The sequence below is a fragment of the Pituophis catenifer genome, unplaced genomic scaffold (genome assembly GCF_029215685.1).
Source record: "Pituophis catenifer annectens isolate HBS135680 unplaced genomic scaffold, rPitCat1.0.hap2 SCAF_1, whole genome shotgun sequence".
In the NCBI taxonomy this organism is placed as follows: domain Eukaryota; kingdom Metazoa; phylum Chordata; class Lepidosauria; order Squamata; family Colubridae; genus Pituophis; species Pituophis catenifer.
Genome location: NW_027256881.1, coordinates 118,675,918 through 118,691,960, shown reverse-complemented (window position 1 = coordinate 118,691,960; position 16,043 = coordinate 118,675,918). Strand labels below are relative to the sequence as shown.

At 38.3% G+C, this 16,043-nt stretch overlaps 1 protein-coding gene across 1 annotated transcript in view; it reads right to left on the bottom strand.

Annotated features, from left to right (window-relative positions):
* The window catches only part of COL9A1 (collagen type IX alpha 1 chain), a 94,489-nt gene that overhangs the window by 61,792 nt on the left and 16,654 nt on the right, over nt 1-16,043 (bottom strand). The window contains exons 6-10 of the mRNA XM_070932245.1: nt 14,172-14,246; nt 13,431-13,466; nt 13,270-13,332; nt 2,294-2,347; nt 1,218-1,253 (exon numbers count right to left, since the gene is read on the bottom strand). Coding sequence (XP_070788346.1) covers nt 1,218-1,253; nt 2,294-2,347; nt 13,270-13,332; nt 13,431-13,466; nt 14,172-14,246 — 264 coding nt within the window. The remainder of the gene's footprint in view (nt 1-1,217; nt 1,254-2,293; nt 2,348-13,269; nt 13,333-13,430; nt 13,467-14,171; nt 14,247-16,043) is intronic.

Genomic DNA, 16,043 nt, shown 5'->3' with positions numbered 1-16,043 from the left:
TTTTTTCTACACACATCACATGCCTATTTAAAAGACAAGGATTCAATTGCATAATTGCAGTCACCATCTTGAGATCTCTCTCTCTCACACACACACACACAGACACACAGACACAAAAACACACATACACGGCACAGGATGCCCCTTCAGGTAGAAGCACTTGTTATTATTTAAACAAAAATCCCACATGAACAGTAATTTATTTGGAAGTAACCCTACCCCTACCCCACTCATTCTCACTAAGCTTTTTCCTTTGTAGTTCTCCAATATTTTATTTATTTTATATTTTTTCATTTATTTGTCGAGTACGTATTAGATAATACAGTATATATAAGCATGGATTGAATACATAAAATGAATACAATTAAAGGGAACATTAGGACAGGGATGGTAGGCACGCTAGTGCACTTATGCACGTCCCTTACAGACCTCTTAGGAATGGGGTGAGGTCAACAGTAGCCAGTCTAAGGTTAAAATTTTGGGGGTTTTGGGATGAAACCACAGAGTCAGGTAGTACATTCCAGGCATTGACCACTCTGTTGCTGAAGTCATATTTTCTGCAATTGAGTTTGGAGTGGTTTACTTTAAGTTTGTATCTATTGTGTGCTCGTGTATTGTTGTGGTTGAAGCTGAAGCAGTCCTTTCTTTCTTTCTCTCTTTCTCTCTTTCTCTCTTTCTTTCTTTCTTTCTTTCTTTCTTTCTTTCTTTCTTTCTGTATCTTTCAGAGGCAATTTAAGCTGTGTCTTTTTAATCCAGAATCCTATTTTAGAACTCTTTTAATGCATTTTAAATACATTTCCAATTAGTGCTTGCTTTACAATTCCTCTGATTTTATAAACATGGTAAAATCCCTTTGTTGGGTTGAGAAGGGAGGGAGGAGGGTTTTACAAAATTCCTGTTTCAAATTTCAGCACTTTCAACTGAGGAGACTATGATCAAATCTTATTCACAAATAAAAACAGCTTCCTGCTGGAATTTAAATTCTATTATCAACTCAAAGCTATTTTCCAGTATTAAGTAATAAGAAGGCCACAAAGACTAATATCCCCTATCAATTTCAAGACAGGAGAGTATTTTTTGAATTTTTCTATAAATGACCAGAAACTTCCTCCAGGTTTAAAGATGTGTTTTTTAATTGATCTAATTTTTATAGAACAGTTAAGGAAATATATTTCAGTTGTTAAAAAAAAGATACCGTGTAAAAATCAATGACTTACAGGAAGTCCACGGCCTCCAGGCAAGCCCACTTCACCCTAAAAATTATAAATGTTACACATTTCAAATATTTAAAACATTTATACAAGTTCTTATTTGTTTGTGTTACTTTTTGTTTAGAGACAAGGCAGAGTACAGGAATCAAGGAGATGATGAGTTCTAGACTTGCTTTAGGCATAAAAACCCAGGTGAGTGATTTTGGGCCAGTCATCACTCTCAGCCCAGGTTACCTCACAGGCAGGGGTGAAATTCAGCAGGTTCTGACAGGTTCTGGAGAACCGGTAGCGGAAATTTTGAGTAGTTCAAAGAATTGGCAAATACCACCTCTGGCTGGCCCCAGAGTGGGGTGGGAATGGAAATTTTGCAATAGCCTTCTCTCTAGAGAGGGGTGGGAATGGGGATTTTGCAGTATCCTTCCCCTGGAGTGTGATGGGAATGGAGATTTTGCAGTATCCTCCCCCTGGAGTGGAGTGGGAATGGAGATTTTGCAGTATCCTTCCCCTGCCACACCCACCAAGCCATGCCCACCAAGCCACACCACACCCACCAAGACACAGAACCAGTAGTAAAAAAAAAATTGGATTCCACCACTGCTCACAGGGTTGTGGTTGTGGGGAAAATAGGAGACAGGATAATTAGATATGTTTTCCACCTTGAAATATATATAAAAAGATGGGTTGTTGTTATTATGGTTCGTCATACAGTCAGCCAGATATTTAGACTGGATTTGGCATTTTTATCCACCTATTGAGATTATTATTTATTGGTTAATCTTTAGTGAGATTCACAGCCTTTGAGGCTGGTTAATAGCTCAGCAGCTCGAGTCCTAACCAAGGACCTAGGAACTGTTAAGGTATCGTTATTATTATTATTATTATTATTATTATTATTATTATTATTATTATAGATTATTATTATTATAGATTATTATTATTATTATTATTATTATTATTATTATTATTATTATTATTGTTATTATTATTCAGCAACTGGCAAGCACCTCCAATCCTATAATTAAATAAAAGAGTCTGGAAATTGAAAAATGGGAAGGAAATCTAATGAAAGAGTTTAATCTCACCTTTTGTCCTTTTGAACCAGCTGGACCTGGTGATCCATCAGGTCCTGTCAATCCCTTTTGAAATAAAATATTAACTTTTAGCACAGTCAATGGCTAAAACGACTGAAAAAAAGAATCTTAATGACCTGCTAGATAAGCAATTTTTCTTTATATATGCGCAGGCACACACATACATTAAGAGTAGAATTCAAGGCTCTTTTAGCTTCCAATAAAAGGTTTCTTCAGACAGATTTCAGCATTCAGTTACAGCACCCTACATCCAATTTAAAGAGACTGGGTGAAAGGCCCCCAATTATAAAAATTTCATCCAGAAACTAGAGATCTGTTCCCAGTCTCACATTCAGCTCAGTAAGGAAATGCCTAAAATTTTGAGTTGGACCTGGTATTACTTTTTGGCTCAGAAAGCATGAGAAGAAGTTGAATATGACCCAAGGTGTAAGAGTGATGTTTTAATTGAGGACAGTACATTTTATATCTGCCCGTTCGGCTTACGGTGAAGCAAAGATGAATCAGGAGCCTTCTGCTTCAAACCCCACTCTATCATACAGGATCTACGCCTTTGTACAACTGTAAAGCTAAATATTTTGGAAAGTAAATGTATAATGTATTTTTTGTATACATTTTTGAATAAGAAATAAAGAAGTTATTTTTAGTAAGAAAGAAAGAAGTTTCTGTTCACTGATATTATCACCGGATATGACCAATAACGAGAGTTGCTGACCACTTTAATGCCACAAATAATCCAGAAAATTACGAAGTCAAAGGCTGTAACTCAAAACCAACTTGCTAGTTATATTTTGGGATCCATTGTGACATTCATCTAATGCTTTGCATAAATTGGAATATATACTGCAAGCGTTACCGTAGGTCAGTGAAATATATTTCCTTTCTCCTTCAGAGGTGACTGGTACAGTTATCAATTTTTAGACAAAACACCAGGAGGTGAACTCCTACTTGTTAGAGGCAGGTTGTTTTGCCCTGATTTTCTACTAGGAAATGTTTGCTAGCAATTCCATAATTGCCAAAGGGTATATAGGAGAATAGGAGAAACTGAACAGTAGCACTATTAGCTTATCTTAGTACAGCAGACCATGGCTTGCAAAAGGACTCCAAACAAGTCACCAGGGTTTTCTGTTTCCCACACCAACAAAGTTTTGAGTGACATGTGGAGTCCTGCTGTCCTCTCAGCCAGACTGAGAGTTTTAGAGACACAGAAAAATCCAAGTCCCAGTCAATGCACTGGTCATCCTGACATATCACAGGACACCTGTGGTGGGTTGCCCCCAGTTCTCACCGGTTCTATAGAACCGGTAGTAAAACTGGCGGGAGGCTCCACCCACCAACCCCAACATCATCAGAACACTTCTGTGCATGTGCAGAAGAGTGCGCGCGTGTGCGAGCAAAGCAAACGTGCGCACGCGGCCCCGTTGTGAACTGGTTGTAAAGGTAAGTAGAACCCACCCCTGCAGGATACCCGCGTTGACAGCCAGCAGGTGTATTAACAATGGATCTGCTTCCCTTCAGAAGGACCAGCTGGTTGGGGGGGGGCAGGGGAGCTGGTGCCAGAAGTGGCTCATTCCAATCTCCTAACTTTTCTCCTGAAATGGGAAAAAGTATCCAGCCCTTTAGAGTTCAACAGAAAGAGCTGGTAGGAAATATAGGCCGTTGTCGTTTTTCTTCTTGTTGACTTTTATCCTTTTTACTCAGAAGTTAATGCCCCCTGACTCAGAAGCAAATTGCGTCAATTTAAGAAGCTTTTGGAAACCTGCTCTTTAAGCCTTTAGCTCTCCGCCTGCTTGTTAAAGAGATACAGCAGTGCATGAAATTCATTTCATTCATACTTACCAGGACAAGCACGTATCCCCCTACTGTGCATGGATAAACATTTCCGAAGGGCAGATGTTCACCTGGGATTATCAAGTGAAATCCCCAGGTGATTTGAGAAAGTTGAAGGGCGTGAAAGCTCCTTTGAACTCATTTATTTCATGCTGTATGCAGAGGATATATATAAAACCGGGTTCTCTGAAAGGTTATTAAATTGTGTCTGTGTTTGGAATGCAATTGAGAAATGATATGGATGGATACAGGCTTTTTTTTAAAATTTATTTAATTTATTTATTTTTTTAATTTGATTTATATGCCGCCCGTCTCCAGAGACTCAGGGCAGCTTACAATGCGTTAAGCAATAGCCTTCGTACTTTTTTGTATATTTATACAAAGTCAGCTTATTGCCCCCACAAACTGGGTCCTCAATTTACCCACCTTAGAAAGGATGGAAGGCTGAGTCGACCTTGAGCCTGGTAAGAATTGAACTCGCAGTAATTGCAGGCAGCTGGATGTTAAATGCTGCCTTAGGAGGCATTAGCCTCCTACGCCACTCAGGCATAGTTCTCTGCCCGCTATTTTTTAAAATTGATTATATGAAACCAGGAACATATTTTGTAGCATGGAACTACATGCTAAAGGATTGGAGTTCTCTTGTCAAACAGAAACAAGTCTTTGCTAAGTTAAATAATAAATAAATATTTATTTATTGCAAGAGACCAATACAAGTAATCCTCAATTTACCACAATTTAGCCCAACATTCCTGTTGCTAAGTGAGACATTTGTTAAGTGAATTTTGCCCATTTTATGATCTTTCTTGCTTTTACTTCACAGTTGTTAAGTTAGTAAAGTTAAACTTAGACCCAGAAAACTACAGACCAATCAGCCTAACATCAATACCTGGGAAGATACTGGAAAAAAATAATCAAAGAACATCTAGAAACAAATAAAGTTATAACTAGAAGCCAGAATGGGCTTATTAAAAACAGATTATGCCAAACCAATCTTATTTCATTCTTTGACAAAGTGGCTAAATTAGCAGACCAACAAAATGTTGTGGACATAATATACTTACTTCAGCCAGGCATTCAACAAAGTAGATCACAACCTACTTCTTGGTAAACTAGAAAAATGTGGGATAGACAGCATCACCACCAGATGGATTTGTACCTAGCCAATAAATTGTACTCAACAAGTAGTACAAGTTTTTTTTTAAACAAGTTTTATTGGTTTTTTTCTTTTCTCCTTTCCCACCTTCACCCACATTTTTCTTTTCTTTTTTTTTTTTTTTGAACAGAGTGTTGGTCGTTTCTTATCTTATACAATTAGTCAAATTCAAATACATTTTACTCAATTACAATTTTTGTCAATATCGTTTTCCCCCCTTTCCTTTTTTTTGACTATACCTCAGTATTTCTATACTTGCATACATAAACACCTTCTTCATTTATCCCTAAATTCTAACTTTACTATTTGTACATATTTGTCCTCTTTTATTCTTAAACAATTCATTCTTTTTCTTAATATATTTATATTTGTTTGTTCAGAGCTGCCTTTCATCTTTTTTTTTATTGTACAGCCATCTTTCTCCTCAAACCTAGCCTCTCCCTCTTCTCCTTCCAACTTTCTTTCCCCACCTTCTTCTTCTCTTCTCTACTTCCTCTTCCCTTCTCCTTCTCCTCCTCTCTCAACAAGTAGTCCTTAATGGTATTACATCTACATGGAGGAAAGTAAGCAGTGGGGTACCACAAGGTTCCATCTCAGGCCCAGTACTGTTCATAAATACTTAGATGAGGGATTAGAAGGGGAACTCGTCAACTTTGCAGATGACAGTAAACTGACAGGAATAGCTAACACCCCAGAGGACAAGCTCAGGATTCAAAAATATCTTGAAAGACTTGAACAATGGGCCCTATCCAGCAACATGACATTTAATGTGGAGAAAAGCAAGCTTTTACACCTAGGCAGGAAGAATGAAAGGTACAAGTACAGATTAGGCAAAACCTGACTCAAAAATAATAACTGTGAGAGGGACTTTGGCGTCCTAGTGGACAATCCCTTAAATATGAGCCAGCAGTGTACAGCAGCAGTCAAAAAAGCTAATACCAACCTTGGTTGTATAAACAGAGGCATAGAATTAAAATCACATGAAGCATTAGTACCGCTTTATAAAACCTTAGTAAGACCAAGCCTGGAATACTGCATCCAGTTTTGGTCATCACATTACAAAAAAGATGTTGAGACCTTGGAAAAAGTGCAAAGAAGAGCAACTAAGATGATTAAAGGCCTAGAGACAAAAACATATGAAGAACGGTTGTAGGAATTGGGTGTGACTAGAGAAAATAATAAATAATAAATAAAAGAAGGAATAGGGGTGACATGATAGCAAGATTCCAATATTTGAGGGGCCGCCACAAAGAAGAGGGGGTCAACTTATTTTCCAAAGCACCAGAACTCAAGACAAAAAACAATAGGTGGAAACTAATCAAGGAGAGAAGCAACCTGGAATTAAGGAGAAACTTCCTAACAGTGAGAACAATTAACCAGTGGAACAGCTTGTCTCCAGAGGTTCTAGGTGCTTCATCATTAAGAAAAGACTAGACAGCCACCTGTCTGAAATGGTATAGGGTCTCCCACTTGAGCAGGGGGTTGGGCTACAAGACCTCCAAGGTCCCTTCCAGCTCTATTCTGATTCTAATTCTAGTAACATGATTGTTAAGTAAATCTGCCTTGCCCAATGACTGCTTGTGCAGAAAGTCACGAAAGATGATCATATGACCTCAAGAAGACACTGCAACTGTGATAAACATGAGCCAATTGCCAAATGTCTGAATTTTGATCACATGACCATGGGGATGCTACAACAGTCGTAAGTGTGAGAAACTGTCATAAGTCATTTTTTTCACTGGAGTAGTAACTTCGAACGGTTACTAAACAAACCATTGTAAATCAAGGACTACCTACTGTATATTCTTCTTCAGAATAAGCAGCTCTTACAAAAATGCTTGGGTGGAAGAAGTTTATCTTAGTGGCAACTCTAATGGTACAAATTTAGAATGCTGCTTTCTTCCTTAGCAGACTTTCCAAATTGATTGCTGAAGAGGAAATATCAGATGGAGAATATCATTTATTACAGTCATTGTCAGACTGGGTCATCCACATTAATCACTCTTACATTACTCCAAACACAGGCTATACAAAACAAGTACATAATTTTCTCAACATATGTACATTAAGTCAGTGGAGCGTAAACTAGTTGAAGGTAATTTGAATTAAATTTGAGGCCTTGTTGGATCATAACACTCTGTCACCAATATTATATTGTCAACTTTCTAATACATATCTAGATTAGATTGCCTGAATTTAATTTAGTTGATCTTTTACATTCTATTAAACCTTTAAAAAAAGAACGTGCTTTTATATTCTCTATACATAAGCATGGGAGTCCATTTCTTACATTATGACACGAAAGTGACAAATTGTGCATTGTGATAGCATAATGCAAGCTCTATTCTCTCCTACTTTTATTGTAATATCGCATTCCACTATGTAACAATTACAATATACATTTTGTCATTTATGTCCCATCCCATAGATATCTATGCACACAGAAATGCTTTTGATTACATTATTTTATGACTTCCCATTCCTTGATGACTAAAGTTAAAGCAAGCTATACAGTAGATTGTACTACAATTTCAGATCACACTCTTGAAAATTTTGAATGAAAATTACATACTGTACATTCTTTAAATAGTCTTTAGCATCTTTGGGTAACTGCTAAGTATATATTTTATAAGTATTTATATTTGATATAAATATTTACATTTATATATATTATATAAGGGTTTATATTTAATATAAATAATATAAATATAACAGCGGTTGTATAAACTGCTAAGTAAGGGTTTTATACTTATATAAAAGCTTCTTTTATATGAAATTGATGTACATTTCATATAAAAGAAGCAAGCAACTGCTAGAGTAAAATTTCAAAGAATTATGATCACTAATGCATTCCATTCATTGCTAGTCTGACATAGATTTTTGCTGTATTAAATATAAAGTTAAACGCTTTATTCTTCTAAAACAGAATTTCATTGCATAGAAAATAGCAAGGAAATTGGGAAAAGGGAGAAAAATATACACTGAGGTTTTTTTTCTTAATTACTGGTTTCTAACAAGTTAATCAAGTAATATTGTACTATCTATGGTATTTAGGATATAAATGGGAATGTTGTACAAATTCCAGACTCATTTATCAACAATTATTGAATGTGATTCTAAACAGAACAACAATCTTCATAAATAGAATATGAGATTCTTTGTTTAATAAAAGTTGGCTTTACCAATTCTACCACAGGATTAGATTTACTTAATTATTAGTAATCATTAATGGTGTTTTTTCTTGATTCAAATCATTTTGAGGCACCACACCAAGAATATCTCTTTGTTCTTTTCCTTTTAATTTGGTTATATAAGTCTTATGCATAACTAGAAATTCTGAAAATATCTTAGAAGTCCAGTAAGAAAAAAGAGTTACTTTTTTCCTACTGGAAAATGAAATAAAAAATTACATACTGATGATATTTGATAGTCTGTCTGAATCAGGGGTGGGTTCTGCTTACCTTTACTACCAGTTCGCAAAGGGGCCACATGTGCGTGCTCGCTTCGCTCGCGCGCGCACACACTCTTCTGCACATGCACAGAAGCATTTTGGTGACATCGGGGTCGGTGGGCAGAGCCTCCCACTGATTTTACTAATGGTTCTATAGAACCGGTACAAACCGGGGGCAACGCATCACTGGTCTGAATAGTCTGCAAATCAGATCTGATGCTGTTGGCTCAGCATCAGATCTGTAACAACAGCGACAAACTTTATTTTGCTCACATAAAAACTTTCAGGAGCTCTTTTCAGCTGGTAAATTTGAACTTATTTGCTGTTTTGATGTAGTTGGAAGAAGATTTAGGAAGATGGTATTGAATTCCCTTAATGTAAATGTGATTGAAATGAATGTAACTCCAAGGATGATTTAATTTTTCAGGAGCCTTCCTATATTTATTCCATCACATTATTTTAACAAGCGGACATGATACTGAATACATTTCTTTGCAAGGACATCCTGTGAAATATTCCTTTGTATAAATTACAATTACCCATTTAAAGAGTGGATTTAATTTCTCACATGTTCAGGTTTCTCACTGGGCTATTATAGTAGCACTAGTCACTTCAAGAACTCCCCTCCCCCCTTCCTTTAATTTTGCAAAATGATTCTTTGACCTCACTGAAGTACAGGAATTCCTGTTTGCAGGAAGGTAAATGTCATCCCTGAAATAGTGTGGCAACACATCTTGGGGAAGTATTGAATCACAAATGTAATTTTGACCCATGTACCCATGAAAAGTTTACACCATAAAATAATCCCAGTTTTAAAATGTCATCTGCATTTGTGTGTAGCTGAATAAACTGGGCCTGTCATAATGCTTTTACTTTACATCAACTCAATTCTCCGGAAGCAAAGAATTTTTAAAAATGAGCTTTGATTTACTACCAAGTGCTTCCTGGAAGTACTTTCAGCTTAAGCATCTGATGTTTGGTTTCTTTGATCCAGCTTCATCTGTTTCTTCTGAAGTTCATTCATTTATTTATTTGTACCACCATCCTCCACAAGGATCTACGGCCCTTTTCCACAGTGTTTAGATGTTTTAGAGAAACTATCTGTTTCTCTAATCTGCCTTTAGGGAGATATGATGACAAATGATATAATTGCTATTAGTCATTTACATGATCATAGGAATAATGAACTTGAACATTCTCTACTGGAAAGCCAGTGGAGAATTGTATTAAAAACAATTTGACATGAATTTTGCATGAAGATAAAATGACTTTATGACCAAACAACAACCAAAAACTGCTTCAGTTTGAAGCACCCTGTTGGAGATGGTTTGGTTTGGTCCTATAATTCTTGCATTTGAACTGACATCAACAGGGCAGTCAATGTTTTTCTGGATCAGTCTCTAGAAGATATATCTGTATGGGTTGTTGTTATATCCCTATTATTTGTATGTATCAAAATATAATTTGTGGATTTTCCAAGTATATGGAATGGCTGCAGCATTTTTGAACATAGGAAAGAGAAATTAATTTGCAGCAATGTAGTTTTGGTGTGGGTGTTAACATTTGAATTAGTCTTTTTTGATATTGGGGCAAGGAGGAAGACTTTTCACCAATGTGGTCAAAGTTTTTGAACTGTTCTATTTATAACAAGTAATTATAAACTTGCTTTGCAATTTTATTTATTTATTTATTTATTTATTTATTTATTTATTTATTTATTTATTTATTAAATTTGTATACCGCCCTACTCCCGAAGGACTCAGGGCGGTGAACAGCCAAATAAAATACATATAATACAAATGTTAAAAAACCATTAAAATACAATTAAATAATTGGCCCGGAAAATGAAATTTAAAACACCCCAAATTCATAAGACAAATTTAAAATTTAAATTTTTTTTAAAATTTTTAAAAACAATTTAAAAGAGAGGTTAGGCCAGGCTGGCCTGCTGGAATAGAAATGTTTTGAGGGCACGGCGGAAAGCGCACAGATCCGGGATCCTCCATATCTCCAGGGGGAGCTCGTTCCAGATGGCGGGTGCCCCCACAGAGAAGGCTCTCCCCCTGGGGGCCACCAGTCAACACTGTTTGGCCACGGCACCCTGAGGAGCCCCTCTCTATGGGAGCATATTGATCGGTGAGAGGCTACTGGTGGCAGAAGGCGGTCGTAGATACCCCGGTCCTAAGCCATGGAGCACTCTAAAGGTAGTAACCAAAACCTTGAAGCACACCCGGAAGACCCTTGGGAGCCAGTGCAGCTCACGCAGGAGGGTGGTCACATGGGAGCGCCATGTCGCTCCCATAACCACCCGCGCGGCCGCATTCTGGACCAGCTGGAGCCTCCGGGTGGTCCTCAAGGGGAGCCCCATGTAGAAAGCATTGCAGTAGTCCAGGCGGGAAGTGATGAGGGCATGAGTGACCGTATTTAACGAGTCCTGAACCAGAAAGGGCGCGCAACTGGCGAATCAGGCGAACCTGATAAAATGCCCTCCTGGCCATAGCCGTCAAATGCTCTTCTAAAGACAGCAGAGAGTCCAGGAGGACCCCCAAGTTGCGAGTCCTCTCCGTGGGGGCCAACGACTCGCCCACAATAGTCAGTGATGGCACCAACTGACTATATCGGGATGTCGGAAACCACAGCCACTCGGTCTTGGATGGGTTGTGCCTGAGTCTGTTCCTCCCCATCCAGATCCATACAGCCTCCAGGCACCGGGACATCACTTCAAGGGCATCATTGGGATGGTCCGGAGTGGAGATGTACAGCTGGGTGTCATCAGCGTACTGGTGGTACTTCACCCCGAAACCACGGATGATCTCACCCAGCAGCTTCACATAATGTTGAACAGAAGGGGCGAGAGGACCGACCCCGACATACAAAGGGCTTCGGGGTTGACCTCTGCTCCCCTGCCAACACTGACTGCAACCAGTCAGAGAGGAAGGAGGAGAACCACCACAGCACGGTGCCTCCCACCCCTAACTCTTCCAGCCGGTGCAGCATGATACCATGGTCGATGGTATCAAAAGTCGCTGAGAGGTCTAATAGGACCAGGACAGAGGAGCAACCCCTGTCCCGAGCCCTCCAGAGATCATCAACCAATGCGACCAATGCCGTTTCCATGCTGTACCCAGGCCTGAAGCCCAACTGGAATGGATCCTGATAAGCCGATTCATCCAGGTACTGAGGGAGCTGTCATGCTACCACACTCTCAACAACCTTCGCAACAAAGAGAAGGTTGGAGACTGGACGGTAATTAGCCAATACTGCCAGGTCCAGGGAAGGCTTCTTGAGGAGAGGTCTCACCATCGCCTCTTTCAAGGTGGCGGGAAAGACACCCTCACTCAAAGAAGCATTTATAATCCCCTGGAGCCAGCCTCATGTAACCTCCCGAGAGGCCAGCACCAACCAGGAGGGACATGGGTCCAATAAACATGTGGCAGCATTCAGTCTACTCAGTATCCTGTCCACGTCTTTGGGAGTCACAATAAAATCTATCAAAAAATAGATTGGGAGGTTTCTGAACAAACATGAAAAGGTACAAATGATACCATGTGTGCTTATCTATGGAGGAAAAAGTCACCACTGTATAAATTGTATGTAAGTAAACAAGATTTTGATAAGACCATTGAGTTCAGTGCCTAGAATACATTTCTCCTACCTGATACACTCCATAGGCTCTCAGAATTGTCACCCAGCAAAGGCAAACAGCATCAGGACAGTGAAGGATGAACTAGAATTATGTAGCTATATCTATAACAATGGCTCATTCTTAGGTGCTGATTCTTTCTAAATCCCTAACAGCATATTAGAGGGCACAACTTAAGGAAAACATGCATGAAGAGCATAGAATTCTTTCCAGTCTCTTATTTTTGGAGTTCTGCTCTAAGTGATGCGACCAGGAAGGAGAGGAGTTTGGAATGGAGCAGTTGACAATTGGGAAAATATTATGAGGGGATTTTTCCCCAAGACACTACTAATTCCTCTCACTATATCAAATTTTGTCCCATTAAGTTCAGTTTTCAGAAGATGATTGTGCTGATGAACAAAGTCCTGACCTCCTAGACGTTATTTTTTTTCAAGCATTCTATTGGATTGGAAACGACAGAAACATAGGCCAATGAATACTCAAAGATGAGTCAAGAACCAGTGGGTAAAATCTCTATAGTGAGAAATCCAAATTTGGAAGGAAAAAAAAGATTAATTCCCTGATTATTAAGCAGTGGAACAGACTACCTTTTGAAATATAGATGGTCCATCACTGAAGGCTTTCAAGAAAAGATTTCCATTTGTCTAGAATAGTACAAAGATTAGTGCACTTTATAGAGGATTGGATTTGATAAACACCACGGCATCTATTTCAACCCTATGATTCTATAGTATTCTGCCTAAATTTAAGGGAATTGTGAAATAAAGAACTCCCAGTTTCAGGGAGTGCAGCATGTCATTTTCACACCCAGTATAGGTTCGACATCAAAAGAACCTTTTTAGCACATAGCAAAAACATCTTAGGATGATATCATAAAGATTTATACTCACATCAGCTCCTGGTACTCCTGGCAATCCAGGGACACCTGGTTTCCCAGCATCACCATCAGGACCCTAAAGGAGTGAATTTCATATTAATGAAGTCAGTTAGCAAATAAAAACAGATTTTTTTAAAGATGTTTTTAAAATGCTACCTGTTCTCAGTTACTTACTGGACGGCCTGGGAGGCCATTAGGGCCTCTGTCTCCCTAATGGGATAGAAGAAGAAAGTAACAATCAAGTGAAATTCATGTTAACATAGTAGCACTTATCTGTAAATTTTATATGTATTATATAGATGATATAAATGTTCCTGTAATACACATGGCACTAGCACTTAGACTTATATATCACTCCATATTGCTTTACAGCCCCTTTTTACAGAGGGTTTTACAGAGTCAGCCTATTGGTCCCCCAATAATCTGGTTCTTCATTGTACCCACCTCGGAAGGATGGCAGGCTGAGTCAATCTTGAACTAATCAGGATCGAACTCCTGGCAGTCAGCAGTAAATTAACCTGCAATACTGCATTCTAATCACTGCGTCACCACGTGCACATTATATGGAGAAATCCTTATGGCTAGTAGACAGAATTGCTATGAAGCTAATAGCATGGAATTTGCAGATTATAAATACTAATCTTGTGGAATCCCTAATGCAAATTACAGATTATATGATGGACCTGATTCAACTGCAGAAGATAATTTGTTCTAGTTCACACCACCAGTGCACCTCCTAAGTTTCCAAGCCAATCAGCACAACATTTCTAATGCCAATTAACGAGTCATGACAGAGATGTGCCTGAGTATGTTGCATGCTGAATACACTCAGAGAGACAGCAGTGTCATTGTATAATGCTGGAGGAGGAATGTCTTGAATGCTCCCTGTCACCACACAGCACAAGCTATACTTACATCAATGCCATCAATGCCAGGAACACCTGGAGAGCCAGGGGGGCCAGGGGGGCCTTGTGGACCTGGAGGGCCTCTCTGGCAAGGAGTAAAAAGAAATGTTTAAATAGGAAGAGGAAACAACTCAAACCAGCCTATAAACAGGGGAAGGAATAATTGAGAACCACAAACAAGATATTCTGACTAACCTAATCAAATTCAGTTTGCTTGATTGGGTAATATGTTCCTGTTCTAATCTGCCTGATAGTAATTCGTGACAAATGTGAGTAATTACAATCTGAGATGTACAGATTGACACATGGTGTGTGGGGACAGATGGGCATACGCATGTATGTATCTCTGTTAGTGGAGGTGGGCAGAGACAGAATTCATGCCTACAGTAAATTCATGCCTACAGTAAATCTCAAAAGTGCTTTTTCCTTCAAAAGGCTGCTAGACTGTTTTTTCTTTGAGGAAGAAGGAAGAAGGAAGAGGAAAGGAAGAGGAAGAGGAAGAGGAAGAGGAAGAGGAAGAGGAAGAAGAAGAAGAAGAAGAAGAAGAAGAAGAAGAAGAAGAAGAAGAAGAAGAAGAAGAAGAAGAAGAAGAAGAAGAAGAAGAAGAAACATTTTGCTTCTCATTTAAGAAGCTTCATCAGTTCTGAGGGCGGGGTGAAGCTTCTGAAACTGTTGAAGTTTCTTGGATGAGAAGCAAAACGTTTTCTTCTTTTTCCTCAAGGAAAAAAAAAACCTGACTAGTTGCCTATTGAAGAGGTGGGAAAAGCACTTTTGAGACAATTATGACCTGGATGACTGAGAATCTCCACCTATCTACAGTAAATCCTAATGTAAAGCACCCCTTAAGGCAATAACGGGGAATGAAAAGGAAGGGATTATTATGCTTTATATTTTCATTTCATTCTAAACAGGAAAAGAAGGCGTCTTCTCACAATGACTGACCCTGTGATAAAATGGAATAAAATAATGTCCTATGGATTAAAATTGTGCCCCATTACCTTCACTCCCTTGTAAACTGGGAAATCAATTTGAGATAGAGAAAATAAAATGGTACCTACACAAAGGAGTTTAAGTGAAATTGCCTTAACTGTATAGCTAATATCCAGACTTATCTTCGGAGAAGTGTACATAAGCAAGAGATTAATTATGCACACATACCATAGCCCTTAATAAAACTTTGTCCTCTATAACTTTCCTTCCTTCCTTCCTTCCTTCCTTCCTCTTTCTTTCTTTCTTTCTTTCTTTCTTTCTTTCTTTCTTTCTTTCTTTCTTTCTTACAAACTATTTTTGTAAGTCCCAAGAGCTTGGAAAATTCAAAACTATTCATTTTCAAAAATAATTTAGGGGAGGAATTCAAGGCCTATAAGACACACTGTTTTCTTTTGGTGATGAAATTCTGACTGCACAGTAGATGCTCTGTGATTTTCTAACAGGCCCTTTTTTGTACCTTCACATTTTTCGGAAAATGGTGAACAGCTGAGAGGAAAAGCAGTTTTCCTATTAATTTCAGAATGTGAGACTTTCAGCTTTAGACAGAGTTCTCACAACCAGTAGTTTAAAAGGTATTTTTAATTCAGACCAGAGTCATTATTGTTGCTGCTTCATGACGCCATCAACCTTAAGGCTGCATAGTACACATTCGGTTTTTTTGTAAAAACATAGGCAGAATTTTTTTTCTTTCTAGTGTCTAGCAAAGCTAGCTTGACTCTGTACAAATAAAAGTCATGACAAATCTGTTGGATTTGCTCACTGTGCTTCAAAAGATTAACATTTCATTTTGGAGAAATGCATTTTCACATTAATAGTTTTAAGTAAACTCTCAGCTGATTTTCTGTCATTCTTTGAAGATTTGATTTTTAAAAATGAGAGCTTTCCATCTATT